The 19,601-nt window shown below is 32.2% G+C and overlaps 2 protein-coding genes across 2 annotated transcripts in view; one reads left to right on the top strand and one right to left on the bottom strand.

Moving 5' to 3' along the window:
* The window catches only part of LOC123527054 (uncharacterized), a 491,978-nt gene that overhangs the window by 211,952 nt on the left and 260,425 nt on the right, over nucleotides 1-19,601 (top strand). The window lies entirely within an intron of this gene.
* On the bottom strand, nucleotides 5,472-14,846 carry LOC123527930 (galactoside 2-alpha-L-fucosyltransferase SEC1-like). Its single transcript, XM_045307667.2, has 2 exons — nucleotides 14,649-14,846; nucleotides 5,472-7,036 (listed from the first exon to the last, which is right to left on the bottom strand). Exon 2 carries the CDS (start codon nucleotides 6,903-6,905, stop codon nucleotides 5,847-5,849), a length of 1,059 nt encoding a protein of 352 aa, XP_045163602.2. The 5' UTR covers nucleotides 6,906-7,036; nucleotides 14,649-14,846; the 3' UTR covers nucleotides 5,472-5,846.

Below are 19,601 nucleotides of genomic sequence, written 5' to 3'. Positions count from 1 at the left end.
ACATTGAAACGTCAAAATACAGTGTATCTCAAACGATAATGATATGATCGTTGAACGTCTAGTTTGCTGGACCTAAAACATACATGGAGAACAAGTCATGCGATTCCTTTCTGAGATGTCTTAAAGTACACTCAGGGGGAAGTACGTATTCATTGGATTAATTGATTTTAATAAGAGGTTCTTGCATAAAAACTACTTTTTTTACCGGATCCTCCCATGTATAAACGGGAGAAAAATCGTGTGCAAACACGTGCTGTTAATACATGATTTTTATTTCTGAAATGCTTTGCAAGGGGACGTATGTATGTAGACTGATATTTGGCATCTGCGTCTTGCTTCTTCCATAATAACCTCTTCTTATAGCATTATAGATACAATGTAATCCATAGTATGTTAGCTGTATCATTGTCCAACCCCACACGTACTGCCCCCATCAATGTACGCACTAGTTTCTCTTAGAGTTTACTCCCTTTACAAAGCGTCTGTTCAGTTGTTGTAAATAACCGTAACATGAAATAAGTAATCAGCGTGTAACTTGGTGATTGTTGTATTAGAATCATATTTACTGATTGTTGTAAAGTGCCAGACATATGTTACCTGGAATTTTCGAAGAACATATAATAAACTTTAAGCGTTGTCATATTATACTTATTCGTAACCTCGTCCAGTGAGACTATATCAACATAATTCAATGTAAATTTTAAGCTTCAATAAATTGATGTTCTTGATGTAAATTTTAAGTTGAAATGCAAAATATGGTAATGTAACGTTTGTATGAATAATGTAATGTGTCAAAAACTTTAAATCAAGCGTTATGGTAGATGTTGGTTGATATGCATATGTACACGGTTAGGATATTTAAAAGTGATACCGATTTAGAAAACAGTGGTATCATAAAATGTTCCGGAATCGTAAAAGTTCATCTAGTCGAAAATGCAATAGTCGGTCATGTGAATGTTTTTGTGTTCGTTTGAATCAAAACACTCGTCGGGACATATGAACGTTTAATTAAAAAAAAGGGTGTGTAATGCTGACATTCACAGCTGTAATATATTTTACAGCCTTGTCGAGGAGATATTGCTACATTGTCAATGTGAAAATGCAGGAAGTGGTTGATACGTTCAATTGAAAGTTCGATGGTAGTAAAATAAAAAACAGTTTTCCTAATGATAAATGACTGATGGCATGTAAATGAAAGGTATCTTGTTGTAAGCATTCAGGTGAATATATAATGCAATGGAAAACATAGGTTTTCGTGAATATGTACACATTCAATAAATTATATTACAGCTTTTGTATAGGTAAAAAACCAGTTTCTTTTAAATCAGTGTTCAAATTATGTTAAAGGGAATTTGAATATTTCTAACACACCAGGTGTTGTTAAGCATTGTAAAAATTAACGCGAAGCAATTTCACGCGGGATGAGCATATTTTCATTGAGTGAAAATGTACAACAATGAAATGGCAGCTTTTTAGCATGAATATAACAAGCGTTCTCAAATGAATATTAAAGCGTATCAATATGAAAATGTACAGCATGTCGGGGTATATGATAGCTTTGAATGTGTCGTACACGAAATACATCTTGTAAGGTGTTAATTAAATATGTTTATTGTCATGTATTTAAATAGTCACTACGACGTTTGTCTGGGCGATTCAGTGCAAATGTATTACGTTGTCGGGACGATAATGGTAACTTCAATATAAAACAACGGGAGACAATGTAGGGCAGGCATGTACATTTATAAAAAAAAAAAAACGTCGAATAATTAATATTTCTTAAACGATAATAAATTTCCTTGAATTCTAGTTTGTGCTTTAAATATGAGAAAATATGCGATTCCTTTCTGGAGTTTATCAAAAGTACTTACTTCATTGGATAAATTGGATTTAAAGAGGTTCCTTGCATTAAGGAACTTCCTTTTTTTTACGATCTATAACAAAACACAAAAATCGTTAAACACGTTTTAAACTGATTTTTTTTTGAAATCTTTGTAAGGATAGTTATTAGAGAGTTTTGGCATCTGCGTACTTGCTTTTCCCATCAACTCTTCTCATATATAATTTGGGTGTAAAATGTCACCCATATGCATTGTGTACTTCTCTTATTACTCTTCTACAAAGTTTTCATGTGTAAAATAACCTAAGATATTCGTGTTATTACTGTGTGATGTTCTTTAAAAATTAGATTTATCAGATTTTTTACCTGCTTTCGAAGTATTAATAACTTTGCAATAGTCATACTTCATACTAATTGTATCTAAAATGTATCATACTAAAGAATAATGAAGTTTTATGTTTAATGAGTTTTAACTAAATCTTTGAAGTTAATGGAAGTTTGGGTAATGTAACTGTTTGTAAAACTTAGATATTAGTTCAAAACCTTCAACTTCTAGCTTTTTGTGTGTCTAGGTGCCCGGTATGGATTTTTAAAAACAGTTACCGTTTCCAGTCGAAGGGAATAAAAATTTTACCGGAATGTAATATCACAATCAAAAGCTTCGTCTGTATTTTACTCTCTCTGTCCAAAAAATCCACGGGGAAAACTTACTCGCTTATCAAAACTAAATCTGATTGAGCCCTAGCATTGACAGTACTTATTTTGCTTAAAAATGAATAATAACGGCGATTATTCATTTGGTGGGAAATAAAACTTCCATAAAGATTAATCCGCTGGGACACTTAATACGACAATTGTGTATAATCGAAACTATGAATGCTAATAGTAAACAAAATTCTTGTGAAGAAATCAACACATATTTAGTTATGATATTATAAGCGAAAGGTTTTTTAGCCGTAAATGTGATAATCCCATTTCTTTACAGCACAGGTTCCCTGAGCCTGAAAAGATTCGGCACTTTTCATTCCCCGCCATTTTCATTGTTACATTTTACAAAAACTCGAGTGGTCTTGAAAATGGTGTGACAGACCCCACCAATGAATGATTAAAACCCCTATTTAAGATTGTCCCGCGGATAAAATTTTGATATGTCACACTTATTATAAAATGGTTATTAAAAAGTTATTACATGGTTTATTTTTCCCATTTCGCGTTCCCCCTAAATCTTTGACTGTTTCGCCGACAATTGGTGACTTCTCAACGCATATGGTGTGCTGTGTAGATTTTCAAAAATATACATGTCATGATGCATAATTTTTGATCAAATATATAATCCTTATTCAATATTCGCTTGTTAAATGTATGCATAAATTTGTATATTGGCATTTATAAAATACTTCAGGCGCCTTTTAAATGGATTCGCATTGTGACAATACCTATCTTAAAAAATAAAATAACCTAAGAAAACAATGAAATTACTAGTCAACAGATGCGGATTAATCAGTCCTGTAATATATTTTAGGAGTTTGTGTGTTTGACCTTTCGCTTCCTTAACTTAATTCAAGTAATATCTGGGGAATTCATTGTACGATATGCTTCATTTTTTGTTTAAGAATTTAACGTATAGTTTTCAGAAACATCAAAAGAAAGCTATTGATTTTATCTTTTTATTTCTATGTGAATTATACAATTCATGCATTGTTATAATTAATCATTTCATATAAAACTAATTTCGATGCGAACACCAACGAGTTTTATAAGAGTTCATTGTTATGGCTTGTTTCTACGTAATCGCACTTGAATATCCTGAGTTGATTATATTATTAATGGTTATTTAATTTCATTTTCAAAACTTTCTTGTACAATCTGCCCCTGGCGGAATTGATTATCAAATGCAGATGGGTCATATTATGGATAAATGAATTTGGGCGGAATTGAATACGAAGTAATTCATCTGTTTGAAATCTCCAAATAAAGCGAAACTTTAACTTCATAACTGTAACTTGCAGGACTGAAGGGTGACAGTGAAGTATTTGTAAATCTCAAACTCGCTACATTTTAAACATTTACTTTGTTACGTTAATGAAATAAAGTTTTCTGATCGGCTTAATCCTTAATTCGTTTAATGATATTGCATTTAAACTTAATTTGACCCGTAATTTCTTGAAGACAGCATTCTCGTGCAACTCTGCAAACACGTTATGATAGAGAGGTTTGTGGAGGAATTAAGGCCATTCTAATGACATTACAAGGACATGAACTGGAAATTCGGCCAGTTTCGATCATTGACATACTTTTGTATCAGTAAACGTTTTTGTGAAACACCCACCAACCTGTAATTTTGAAATACACATTAATTGGTGTCCTCTACCAAATTCTATACCTTACTTTTAAAGGTTTTTAAACAATACGTTTTCAAATGTTTGTTGGAATCTTTTTGTATTCATCATTGTATTCTTGAATCCAGTTTAACAATTGACTTGCAACCATTTCTGGCCGTCTGATTGGTACAAGCATCTAGGATTCTGCTAACGAATAACAATGTTTCAATGTGTTAAAGGAATATCTATTAAATTTTTGGAATGTGGCTTATGTACCACCGTTCCTTTTAAGCAATTTGTACAACAGTACAATTAAGTAAAATACCTTTTTAGCTTAAAACTATGAAATGAAGCAAGACATGAACTTATTTCTACATTCTTTTTTTTGCTTAGAATCTGTAAATTATTTCAAAGTTTGAGAATCATTTGAAGTGGGTCTATTTTTTCGTAAAAAATATTAATGTTGACTTTATGTCAAATAAGTCCATTAATCAACAATAACTGTCTGTTTCATTTTTTCATTTTTATGTTGATTTATAATCCTTTGTATACTTAATATGCATAAAATCCCCGATGACGGGAACACCAAAGTTATTACGTGTTTTGTTGTCCTTTATTTCTACCCAATTTTTTTCGATGTTTTCCAGTTCGTTATGTACTAAAAGCAGACTGGTTGTTGAATTAATTTCCACCTTTATAAGAAATTCATTGAAACCGCGGCAACAGTTTCTTTTATATTTATGTAATGAATTGGAAAAAAAACACTTTTAAAAATCATTAAAGAAGTGTAAAGGTCTGTCAAGTTTGATGCTAGTGCAAACAAAACAAGTAATCCAAAGCCAGTGAGGAACGGCGGGTGCAATTAACGTCACCGTTCGCGTTCATGTTCCGTTAACTTTGAAAGTAATATTTGCTATGAATGCAGTAATCCTTTAATGTAATGTTTATGCTTTACAATTTTTACTTTCTTTTGACGTGTGAACATTTCTTCGTAAGTAAACTATATATGATAAGGATAAATCCATTGTAGGATATGACTTATTCAGTTTCGATCATTGAAACTGTAGTCATTTCATGTACCAAAAATTGTACTTTTTGCAAGGTAAATTTTATCATACCCCACCCACTTTTTTCTAATTTCAAAGTATGCGTCCCCTTAAGCTGTTTACGAATTAGAAACAACATTCTCTCGAATGTATCATTTACTAGATTGTTATTTCGCATTCTAATCACAGTTTTGGCGCATAAACAGAGCTATTGCTAATATTTATGGATATTTTTGTTCATTCTAAGCATAACTAATTTCATCATGTTTCATAAAAGTGCTTTTATCTAGAATAAACATTACCATCAGTACATATATCAATAGTACAATTACAGTTATCGTTTTCGAGGACGCTGTCACCTGCAGTTATTCAGCAGTTATATATTTTCTTCCCTTCTTATTTTCTCTTAGGCTGTCATATTTATGACGTCATAGCTTTTGCCAATCGTGTGCCCGGAAAGAGATACATAGGAAATTTCAACAACTCGCTACAACCTAAACGTGGCATAGGTCTCTATAATTCTCAATATTTTTTCTTATGTCGGACCAAATCCCCACAAACTGCCATGCGTTTGCATTTACCCGAAAATTCAAACTTTGAAATATTCCATTCTCCATAAAATGGTCGTACAATTCATCATTACGATAGCCCAATCCAGTCCGGAGGATAATAATCCTCACGTATATATTCTGCTTCTGCCTTAGTTCCTGGGCGTGGATAGCCGTTGAAATAAACAGCCGTTCCATTTGAAAGCCATGCCCCCCACCAACCAAACGAACCTGCCGTTACTACCACGTGATCACATGACGTCATAAGGGCCAAATCATTCCCGGGATCTGTAAAACTGCTAAATATGACATTACGTTTTATATTTTTCCTGCACCACTTAATATCATCACTTAATACAAAGAAAATAGCTTTCTTAAAATTGACTTCACAAAACTGTATAGCTTTGTAAATGAAACTGATAGGAGCCGCTGCATAACCTTTTCGTGCAAGTGACTTGTCTGCCATATCCGTCCTTCTTACATGTATACAAATATTTTTGAATCCATCTTTTTTGTGAAACTGTAAAAAGAGTTTAGCATTTTGCATATATCTGGGTCTAATTTTTAAAACTGTTCTTATGATGTCCGCACTGTTTTTAAAATATTTCCAGGACTGGAAATATCCATTAAGTGTCATATTAAAAGCCTTATCATTTTCACTTCTGTTAAAACATTTGTAAAATATCCCGGGAAACTGTGATGTACATATGCTCGAATTGCTTAATTTCACCTTAGATACATTTGGCAAATCAAAATATTTAGATAAAGGGAACGAAGGTTCAATAATTGGAATAAAGTCGTATTCAAAAGATATTCCGAACAATGCAGCAATCTGAAATAGTTGATTGCCCGTTCTTCCACCCGGTGAGGCTAATTTTATGAAGTGATTACATGAACTTTCTCGATAGGTCGAAATATTCCCGCCATTTTCTGTAGTATTGTTCCTGATAAAATCACTAAATGCCTTTCTATCCCACAAAGTCTTAAAGCATTTATGAATATTCAACTGTTCATGCCTTCTATTAGTGTCGTAATATTTCACAGCATCTTTATTCCACGTTTGAGTAAACGTAATATACAGAACAAAACTTATTAAAATTGAAATAAGAATGACAAAATAATTCCTATTAACCGCTTCTTTTAATGACATTATTCTATTGTATTTTTACGTGCAACTATATAGGATCCTTTGAATAATAGTGTCTAAATGAATATTTTTATATCTGGTTTTGGTCTCGAGTTCACAGTAAGCCTCTTCGTTTTCTCTCTCAGTGCTTTTTTCTGAAAAATATAAAACAGCAAATATCATTGTTCTGAAACACTCGAGGGCATTATTCGACAACAAACAACCGACAATAACACCACAAAGTCAGTAAATATTTCGGGCTAGGTATTTTTTCCAAAATGTATTTTGTCCTGGCCATGAAGAAGTCGTTAAATGTTAAAATGAACAGCTGTCTGCTACGAAAGGTACTTTATTCCTATATATATTTTATCCTGACCATGAAGAAGTCGTTTAAACGTGTGCATTTTTCTTCTTGTAGCCCTAACGGCCTCTTAAAGAAGCCAGTTGCCCTTAAAAGTAGCCAACTGCCCCCATTTTGGGAAAAGAACTTACTTCGATTGTACAAACCACGTTTGATGTAGATCCGTTAAGCGGTTTATGAGATGTATTTATATTTTGTGCCTAGCGGCCCCTAAGAAGCTAAATACCCCCATTTAAATGCCCCCAACCACACACAAATGGTTAGCTAAACCATTTGAACAAACTTGAGAGGGAGACTTTCAAGGACGCTATTGACAAAGTTTGGTGTAAATCAGAGGAGAATATGTTTATGTAATTATGGACGAGGAACGCCGGACAATCTACCTGTACCATTAATTTACTTAAACCTTCGGTCGGTTAAATTAATATCGACCTAAAGTTCAGGGTAACGCTAGATTTTTTCAAGTTTCGGTGCAAAAGTAACCGGTGGCAAGGGGGCACTCTATTTGTAGTTGTTATTTTGAATACAACTGAAACAAAGTGTTTACCAAATCTATTAACTAATTGTTGAGATGTGACCCGAAAGAAAAATACTTTAGGCTAACATGAAAAAAATGCATTCCTTTTAGCGCGCACAAATAGAATTCAATCGTTATAATTACATATTAACAGTAGGTTTCTACAAATATAAGTGGTTTGCTTTACATGAGTAAATATATAAGTGGTTTGCTTTACATAAGTATTTAAGTGGTTTGTTTTACATGAGTATATAAGTGGTTTGCTTTACATGAGTATATAAGTGGTTTGCTTTACATGAGTATATAAGTGGTTTGCTTTACATGAGTATATAAGTGGTTTGCTTTACATGAGTATATAAGTGGTTTGTTTTACATGAGTATATAAGTGGTTTGCTTTACATGAGTATATAACATGAGTATATATTAAGTGGTTTGTTTTACATGAGTATATAAGTGGTTTGCTTTACATGAGTACATAAGTGGTTTGTTTTACATGAGTATATAAGTGGTTTGTTTTACATGAGTATATAAGTGGTTTGCTTTACATAAGTATATAAGTGGTTTGCTTTACATGAGTATATTTTTAAAAAGGGGTTGGTTTGCTTTACATAAATATATATAGTTGGTTTGGCTTTACATGAGTATATAAGTGGTTTGCTTTACGATAAATTTTTAAGTGTTTTGGGTTTTTACATGAGTATATAACGTGGGTTAATATATTAAGTGGTTGTGATTATACATGAGTATATTAGTGTTCTATTAGTGGTTTGCTTTTATACATGTGAGTAATAATATAAAGGTTGTTTGTTTATACATGAGTATAAAACATGAGTATATAAGTGGTTTGCTTTACATGAGTATATAAGTGGTTTGCTTTACATGAGTATATAAGTGGTTTGCTTTACATGAGTATATAAGTGGTTTGTTTTACATTATTATTCTTACAAGTGGTTTGCTTTACTGAGTATATAACATTTGAGATAATAAGTGGTGTTTCGGTTGTTTGCATGAGGGGTAATATATAAGTGGTTTGCTTATACATGAGTATATAAGTTGTTTGTTTAAGTGTGTGTTTGTTTTACATGAGTATATTAGTTAGGGTTTGCTTTACATGAGTATATAAGTGGTTTGTTTTACATGAGTTTATAAGTGGTTTGCTTTACATGAGTATATAAGTGGTTTGCTTTACACGAGTATATAAGTGGTTTGCTTTACATGAGTATATAAATGGTTTGCTTTACATGAGTACCAAAAATATAACTGTTAGGATATCGATTTGTTTTACATTTAAATAGAACAGCAAAAAGACCCGCCCACATTAAATTGTAATTCGCACGCCTTCCGATTAAAATACAGTTTCTGTGTGTTTGGGTTTTTTAATTTAAATTTCCATAAGTCATAGAAATAATCGTATTGTTCTGCCAAATCTAATTTTGATTTTTACCGTCAGAAAAAAAGTAGTCTGAGCTATCATTTAACGTTCCATTTCAATTTTCAAAGATTTTTTCGAACGGCACTGTTTTGTTCATGTTTTTGTATTGTAAATTACGCCAGATCGCGCGTGCAACACTTGATATTATTGCACCGATGTTGTTTTAATTATACGAAAATAAGTTTGTTTTTCTTTCTATACGAAACATAAAGCATGTAAATGTTACATTATGATACTGCTTTGCAAAAGTTTGAAATAGTGGCATTATGTAGCCAAGCAGATGTTGTACTGATACCGATGTTATGTTAATTCAACTGACCATCACTCTGCAAATAGTGGGAAAAAACATCAGAGCCGTGCCATGAGAAAACCAACATAGTGGCTTTGCGACCAGCATCTGGTCAGGATCCATGCTGTTCTCTAACGGCTGGTCTGGATCCATGCTGGTCGCAAAGCCACTATGTTGGTTTTCTCATGGCGCGGCTCAGATGTTAAGAAGAACACAGGAAAGAATTTGCAAGGATATAAATAACGCTCAGGCAAGTCTCTTCTTATATGCAACAATAGTAGGACTAGTGGTAACAGACAGAACGCAACCAGCATGTTAATAGACTCTTCATATATGAATGTACAGAATCAGTAAGAATAAGTAAAGTAAATAAGTAAATAAATAATGTAATTAAGTAAAAAAAAGTAAAAAAATTAAAATAATATTGTAAGTGTAATTTGAAAAGGACTTTGGGTTCGTGATATAGCTGCACGTATCTTCTATGAGCAAGACAGAGGACGTGAAAAGGTTGCAAACTTAGTTCAAACAGCAAAACGGTTGCAATTCTGAAAAAAATGGCAGATATTGCGTAAAAAGCACAAGTGGTTGCTTTTCTATCAATTAAATGGTTGTTGGTGTTATATGGACTCGTACGAATATGTGCATACATCAACTTGACGTACGTATTACCCATGATTTCATATTTAGCCTCTTTCTTTTGAATCAGCGAAGTTAAAATGGTCATGCCTGTTTTTGACGTTTTATCAGTGCAGTAGTTTTAGCTGCTCTTTTCACCCTTGTCGTCAGACTTGTCTGTTTGGTGCCTCTTAAAACTACTCAAAAGAAAAGACTGTGACCTTTTATAAATATCAAACAGCAATTTATTCGTTGTCCAAATATTATTACATTCTGCAGAATTATGAATACAGATACCAATAATCATGTTCTTTATAAAAAGTTTTGTCTGTTTGTAAAAGAGATTATACAGATGTTTCAACATTGACATTTCATATGTACAAATATTCAGATCCGGGTCCTACTCCCGCTTAGTAACGATTTACTATATTTAGATATTGAATAACACATGCCTCACTATGTATTTGTATAATTTGGTGCCTCATATTTTCATGTATACCATGAAATAAGAGAAATAAATATTGTATTGTATTGTATTGTATTGGATTGTATTGTATTGACTGAATGTTACAAAGATTATTCTGTTCACAAATTAATCAGTTTAAAGCATCTTATAATCACAGACTTTTATTTCAAAAGGTTGCGTCACCAACATCTATACTCTTAATTGTAACAGTTTTGTCTTTTTAGTATATTTTTAATGGTCAATATTGAAACGTCGGATGCTATACAAAATTGTAAACTGCTGTAAAATTGAACAGCTGTCTGATCTTGTCCTGACCATGAACAAGTCGTTAGTCAATTCAATTTCGATTCAAATTTATTCAGGCATAAGATCATAAAACATTATATATCACTTATGCAGTAAAAATACAGGTATACAACAATCAATATATTTAAAATGCTTTGATTAAAATTTTATGAAATTCTTAAAATGGATATGCTAATTAATACGTACATGAAAGATGAAGTCAGGTATATTTTATAATTTATGACATAGAAAAAAGATATGATCTTAACGCCTCGGATGATCCATGTAAAACTAATCATTCATTTCCAGTGGGGTCCGTTATATGTTAGTAAACAGCTGCTAAGCTGAGACTGGTTAAAGGAATGGTTTTTGGAAATGGAAATAGTTGATATCATTTAATTACATTATTATTTAGGTATTCTATGTCTTAGTGTAGGCATAGGAAATAGAGATCAGTATAAATGCACCTTTACTAATCCTACCAGGTGTTCTGTAATACAAAAGTGGTTCTTTTGTGACATTTTGATACAAGCAAAACTGTATTATCTGCACTATCAATTACTTACTGGTACTTCATTTCATTATTGGCTTGTTAAAAGTTAATTTTTTACCTTATGTAAGTTGACAGAATCATAGGAATCATATTTTGAGGGGTTAATCAAACACAAATGAATAAATCCTAAATGTTTTTGTTGTGCAAAAAGTATGATATTGTGTCTAAAACGGTTTTCATTTTACACTCAATTGAGTAATTGCAAGGGATGTAAACAAATAGATATCTCTGCTTATAAGTACTAGCCCAAGGCAAGAGCTGTCATTCTTTGTGGATCACAACTTTAAAGTTCTGTTATTGATTTTAACAAAACTGTCTTAAACTTCACATTTGGTTATTTCAAGGACTTGGAAATCAATTTCTAGATTTTATTTAATGTATTACTATCACTGAAAATTTTAGGGTCTATCTCTACTTAGTGATAAATACAAGAAGGGTGTAGAGGTGTAATTTACACATATCAGGTGAGTCGGGAGTGCATGTGGAAGGAAGAAGTCATGTTTTTGGCTGTGCTTCCTTCAGTTTGTATTTTTTTTGTCCTACATTTAGCTCTGTCTCAATGCATATGTCTGTGTGGTACTCATATTTTTGGAATGCTTGTCCACCCACAGTCACGCCGAACCCAAGATTACGGCTTTTATGAGTACCACACACCATATAAGGTTTTCTGTGTTTCGCCACCAATATTGATGTGCTTTTCGTTTCTGTTGCATGTATTCACCACCAGTAAACTGGGACAGATGATAGTTATTGCAGCAGCATGAATGCTGCCATCGTGATTTCATTTTTAACAATCTTTCAAGCCAGATAGTTGCATGAACTCTATGAACATCCTCAGTGAATATGAAATTAGTAACATGTGGGCCATAATGGCCCTGAGTAACTCTCCTGATCTTGACTATTTAACCTTGAATATATGTATGACACACTGAATCATGAATGGTAATATCTGAAGAAAAAAAACAGAGTACTTAATAACGAAATGGCACAAATCAACCACCATATTTACGTTTGTTTTCGATTATACAAAGGTATACATGTTTCGTGTTATTTAATCAAGGTATCAAAACCTATGACAGTGCTTCTGCTCGTTTGTAATTAGACAAATAAGAATAGTTAAATATTATCTGAAATTACATTTAGAGAAAAGTAATAATTGTTTGTTAATGACTGTATTTAACTCACTTAGATATGATACTGATAGAGATAAGTATGTGGTCAAATGGGCTTCTAAGGTAAAACATTAATTACAAGAATCTGGTTTTAATGATGTATGGATATACTCAGATCAGTTGATATCAAAATGTTTATTCTATTTTTGATTTGTACATTACATTAGCAACTGGAGACAAGACATGCACAACAAATCTTCTCTTTGTTTATTTAAAGAACTTTATTTGACATTTGGAATATCTGAATATCTAAATAAAATGAATTGTGTTAAACTGCGAAATAGTATTACCATATTAAGAATGTCGTCTCATTTGTTAAACATTGGAACTGGTAGTCATAGAAATATATGAGCCGTGCCATGAGAAAACCAACATAGTGGCTTTGCGACCAGCATGGATCCAGACCAGCCTGCGCATCCGCGCAGTCTGGTCAGGATCCATGCTGTTCGCTTTCAAAGCCTACTGCAATTAGAGAAACCGTTAGCGAACAGCATGGATCCTGACCAGACTGCGTGGATGCGCAGGCTGGTCTGGATCCATGCTGGTCGCAAACCCACTATGTTGGTTTTCCCATGGCACGGCTCAACTGAGATCTGAAAGAAAATATACTTTAAATGAACACAAAGATTTGGAAGATGAATATCACTTTGTACTAATATGCCCTGTTTATTCTGTGTTAAGAAAAATGTATATACAACGTTACTATTACAACCATCCAAGTATGTTTAAATTCATAGAACTTTTAAACACATCTAATTTGAAAATTTTAAATAGGTTGGCTATATTTTGTAATAAATCAAATGAAGATTCAAATTATTTGTATGATTAAAAACGATTTGTATTTAAACATACAAATGTATTACACTGTAGTGTGTCTAAGAAATATTTAGTACGAATGCATGAATTTGATCGCCTAGTCCATGTATATTTCTATTATTTTTATCATTATGTCTGTCATATTTTCATTCTCACTGTACATATATATGTAAATAGTTTATTACTGCATGCTGTATATATCTATGATGACGAGGAACTTCTTATGTTCAAATCGTATTATTATGAATATAAAGTTCTGTTCTGTTCTGTTCGAGATTAATAAATTGGCGTCTAGGACCGTAAAATATACTCTATACTGCAAAAAAAAAAAAACATGTCCAACATATATAAGTACACAGTTACCGTAGATACCCGTGTATAATGCGCACCCGTGTATAATGCGCACCCCCGATCTTAGTCCAAAATCCTGGGGAAAAAAAAAAAAAAAAAAAAAAAAATTTGGTCAATTTTGAGGTGGATGGAAAACGAAAGTAGAGTTTACATCGACACCGGTAATAAATTTTATCTCCACGTCGGAGAGCAGCATCGGTCTCACGGTACTATCGATTTTTGTTTTCTCGAAAATAAAACCAGTAAATTATTGTTATATTTGTTGTTTTACCTTTTTTAATCCACTATTTTGAATAAATAAATAGCAGCTGATTCAATATTTCGGAATGGTATCTTTCAAAATGACATGAGCTTCTCAATTTAAACTGATAACAAAAGGTGTGATAGTCTTTTTGTCACGATCATAAAGCCAGTAATTACCGGCAATCAACGTGTCACCTAGTGTCAATTATGTTGTTCACAGTTTGATCTCGGTTAAAGATAATTCTCGATCTTTAATTAGTAACATAATTTTTGTGATTTATAAACATTTCTTTCGTCAAAATACTTTTAAATTTATATGAAATTAATTTTGTTTGAAAGAAAAATAAACAATTCGATCTTTTACGGAACGTAACGGCAATCTTAGATTTTAGCGGAGACAGTAAGCGCGGGGAGTAGTTTCCCTTTACCAAAATGGCGAACATCGGTAACAAACTTGTTTTGAAGTTGGAAAATTGTCTATACCTGTGTATTATGCGCACCCACGATTCGGGGGTGGTCCCGGGGGTCAAAAAACTGCGCATTATACATGGGTATCTACGGTAAATCTTTGCTAAAAACCACCTCATTACAAATGCAATTACAAAATCATTGTTTATAAAGCCGCAATTTTCTCTTCCCGCATTTAATAAAAATAGTGTTAATTTACCTGTTTTGAGAGACCATCTGTCAAAAACAAACATTTTTGTCATTTCGGAAAGGTGGTCTTTACAACTGTATATCCATTGTCCATTAACTGTCCATATATTCCGACATAAACTCTATATTTCGCAAGAAATCTTCGGATCAATTCTTGTGTTTTTTTTCTGTCTTTTTTTTTTTTTTTTTTTTTTTTTTTAATTTCATTTAATTGATCTTTTACATCTGTAGCCCATGAATTGTGCCAAAATCACGGAATTGTTTTCATTTTTTTTTTATATTTTATTTGCAAAGTATTTAAACGCAAAGCAAGCATCCACTCGAATAAAATTAACACATTTCATCTCAAAATCGAGCCTTAGATTGAATTAAATGTGGACCGAGACAGGGAATCATTGTGTTTGTTAATAAAAAATATTGGATGTCGTCCAGCTTTTATGTTATATAGAATAGAGTTTCGCTAAGTAAATAAATGTCAAAACGTAACTATTGATATTGCACTCATTAATCTTCGTCATATTTTCGGGTGCTTCAGTTATTTTACGCTATAATTGTATTCCGAAAATATCTAACGTTTACTAATGGCATGACACGCACATTACCATTGGTTTTAATCCAGTTCAAACCATTTTTATGAATTCGATGTATTGTAATTTTATCGATATTGCTTTAGTTTTACATTATTTCCGAAAACATATTTCACACTTTTTGAAGTATTCATTTTATCGTTTTATTTTTATCGTGTACCGACATCAGTGGCTTCAATAGATCACTGAATAAACGGACGATTGTCCAATGATGAACATTTGAAGTCGACATTTTGAAGAACGGTTTACTGATATGTACGTGTAGGAGAATGTTGGATACTTGTGTTTTTCTTTCAATAAAGAAATAAGTATGTTAATTTCTTACGCCTTTTAAGTTTACTGACAAAATAAAAAATAGTGTGTTCAGACAGAGGTCTCGAACTATCAAACCCGGGTTTGGTAGCTGAAAGTTTTTTCCGCACAGCTATATCTGCACATGGTAATTGGTGATAAAGAAATGTATATCTTGTATTGCTTTTTCAATATTTATGTTACTACTTAGGTTCGGGCGCCGAAAATTAATTTACGGAAGCATACTTAATATTCATCAGTGCCAGGTCAATACTTATGGACAATACTACTTGGTATTTATCTATGCACCGGTATGACACAAGTTAAAAGGAACAATGACCTAAGTGTATAGTTAAAAACTTAGTGATAAGTCATTTCATTTCAGTCAATTTCAAGGATAAGTATTGAAGAGTTTTTTCTTGTTTTATTTATATATGATTTCAAATGTATAATATGGTACACATTATATGATATCTAATTTTCAGCTTAAATAGTGGATCTGAATTGATCGTATTAGACTTAAAACACATTCTGGTGTCATACAATATGAAAGTATTTGATTTGACAACCATTTCACTGACAGATAAGTTCCCCTCGCAGTATGTGAGGATTATGAATTTAACAATAGCTGGATTGGTAGGATTTCCTGCACGAATAAAATAAGAATTTTAAAGTTCCGTAAGGCTTAAAATTTTATGTTAAAACCAGATGAAATAGTTATCTTACTAGAAGTTATGCATAATTATATTTTAATACTGCATATGAACTTTTACCGTTAATGTCATAAAGGGAGGTAATAAAAAAAAACAACTGATTCAATAAAACTTAATACTTTGCTCATCAATGTTCAAACTTTTGACAAATATTAGAGAAAACAATTATGTTAAATAGGATTCAACACGAAATAGATATATTTATGTTCATAACGGAAAAAGTGGCAACCACATTTAAACAAAAGCATTATCATGATTGTGAGGCTTTAAGGAAAGCTTAAACAGCATCCTTCAAAATGATCAAATCATTACGGAAACGTATATTGACCCCCCTTATATTTAAAATATATAAAACGAATGGGAAGGTTTAATCAAGTTATATGTATTGGTGAATGTGAAAGTAGTCCTTCAAATGATTATGTATATATTTGATATATAAAGTAAGCTGTATTTCTAAATATTTAACAAATTATCAAAAGCTGTTGTTTTAGTTTATATGTAAAGCACTACATAAGCGAATTTTTCCGTTAAGTTATTTATTTATTCCACCTAAATAAGTAATCTGATCGAATGACATGTTTGATAATTATCCTCTATGCGCATTTATCAAAGTGTTATTTAAGTACGAAAAAAACAAATATCCTGTTATTAAGATTGTTAAATATCACATATTTTATGTATAAAAACTATTTGACAACATTTTAAAAGAAGGAACATGAAATGGTAGAAACTAGACACCATAGGTTTCAGAGTAATTCTGCGATGTCTGAAAAGTATTTGTAGCGTTTTTCGTGTTGTCATGTCGGCGGGGCGAAAACACGTAAACTCAAAAGTAATGTATTTTGTCGTGTTTTCGTGTAGGCGGGGAGAAAACACAAACACTCGACAGATAAGGTATTTGTCATGTTTTCGTATTGGCGGTGCAAAAACACGAAAACACTACAAATAAAGGGCGCCAACACGACTTATTTATACCCACCAACACGAAAACTCGACAGATAAATTTGTCGTGTCGGCGCCCTTCTAAACGTCAAGTTTTCGCGTAAAATGTGTCGTTTTTTTTTTTGCGTTTTAACCCCGCCGACACGAAAACACGACAAATTAGGTTTTTGTCGAGTTTTCGTGTTTTCGCCCCGCCAACACGAAATGGCAGAAATCATCCACGATAGAAACCAATGGCAAAGGGTTTTAGAAGCATTTTCTTTCTTTTCGAACGAAGAATTCAGGATTTATTTATATTCACTAAAGCTGCATTAGGAGATCTGAGATTTAAAAAAAAATACAATAGTATGTCTGATGTCAGCTATCGTTTTAAGAATACAAAGTGTATGTATAACAGACCCGGTTCAAGAAATATTTCATTGGAGTGCTGGAAAACGCGCGCGCTGGTGACGTAACATTGTAATTATAAACGAATACTTAACAGATGTTTATTTACAGTGATAAAAATCATCTTTAAAGAAGGGGTTATTTGTCTTCATAAAACGTAACTTCTTTCATTTGAGATTACAATCATACGTCAATATATACATCTGTTACATACATACTTCTGTTTATAAACATAAACATGTTCGATCAAAACATTTTATATGATTTTACAAGAATAATTTGTGGTAAAAGTTATAGCATATATTTAGTTTTATATCTTAGAAATTAGATATTTCATTAATATTCAAGTTATATGATGCGTATATAAGGGGGGTCAATATACGTTTCCGTAAATCATGACTTTATTATTATACTCGGTCTTAAATGTAATATAGAAGTATTCGGCGTTATTTATGATTTAAAATTGGTATGTGTAGGTCCCGCACAGTATTATGGTATTTCTATTTTTACCAGTATGTAAATACACAATCAGTAGCATTTTCGTTTAAAACAAAATATATGCGAAGCTAAAAAATTTAGGTGTAATTATAGTCAATCCATTCTTTTAATGTTATTTTGTAATGATATTTTTCCATAATTATTTTCATGTACAAGTACATTTCATCTTTTCAATTAATATAACATTCATTTTTATCTGTATATTTTGTACATGTTTGTAAAATTGTATTGAATTCGTTCATTGTACATGCATATCTTTATCATATATGTTGTAAATATGTTCTGCTCTCCCTCGAGGAGGAAATAAAAGTATCTATCTATTAGATACAATTATAACTTGTTTTATTTGCACATATATACAGCACATATGTGTATTCTATAAAATATGTTGTACTTATTTGGAAAAAAATACAATATGCAACACACTTTTCTTTATAATTTCATTATATCTATATTTCTTAAGAAGATATGGATTTTGCATACCTATCAAAAATTATAGTGAAACGTTTGCGACAGATATCGAACCTAGACCCATAAAATGCAGAGACTGAAATTATTATACTTACCTGTACTATCGAGTCTTTTAAGATGGTACATTTTTGTATTGCTAAAATTAAATTATCCTATCGAATCGTACTGGTTTGTAATCATTACCTAAATAACGGACTGTGTAATCATCAAAGTACAAAAGCATCGCTGACCTCAAAACCGAACTATAGTTAGCCTAGTGAAAATCGATAATTTGATTTTGTCATTAAGATGGTACCACGTATCCTTAATCATAAAAATTATAAATGTACAGCATGTAAAACTGGTATCACATTTATTTATCCTACTTCTATGATCAGTGACCCGTTTCACGAATCTTACTTTGCGTTTTGAAAGTTGATAACTATTAGGAGAAAACATAGGATGAAGCGCTAAACAGGCCATTATTTTGATTGGTAAGGGGACAATTTAATTAACTTATAAAGTTGAAGGTTAGGACCGCACGTTCACCTTGCAATATAACAATATATATATTACACGAAAAACAACATTTAAAAGAGAAACAAATCAAGATAAAGAAAACAACAAGAGCAGAAAAAAAGGTTTCCTTTTAAAAAGGAAAGGCTTGGTCGGTTTTGGCATAATCTACATAACTGGACAAGTTGGGGTAGGGGTCATTACATAAGATTCTATGCAAAACATGACTGCGATTTTCTACTGCTGTTCCCATATGAACGCCAGTCTTGAAGTCTTAACTTTAGAGGCAAGGGTATTGAACAATTCTTGGCGTTTTGGGTTTTGAACTACTGGTGTCTAACCTCCATATAAAATTTTAAGACTCTAGCGCAAAGCGTTCTAGTTATTGGGAGGAAACCAGTTTCCTTTACTAGGCCCCTGTGACTTCGACCCAGTGACCGCAAAAACAATAGGGGTTCTCTACTCAATGAGAACAATTATCCTATGAAGTTTGAAAACTATGGGTTAAATGGTTCTATATTATTATTATACCAGATTTATATAGCGCCCTTTTCATGATCAATTTCACGTTCAAAGACG

This window comes from Mercenaria mercenaria, chromosome 14 (genome assembly GCF_021730395.1).
Source record: "Mercenaria mercenaria strain notata chromosome 14, MADL_Memer_1, whole genome shotgun sequence".
In the NCBI taxonomy this organism is placed as follows: Eukaryota; Metazoa; Mollusca; class Bivalvia; order Venerida; family Veneridae; genus Mercenaria; species Mercenaria mercenaria.
This window is presented reverse-complemented; position numbering and strand designations above follow the sequence as displayed.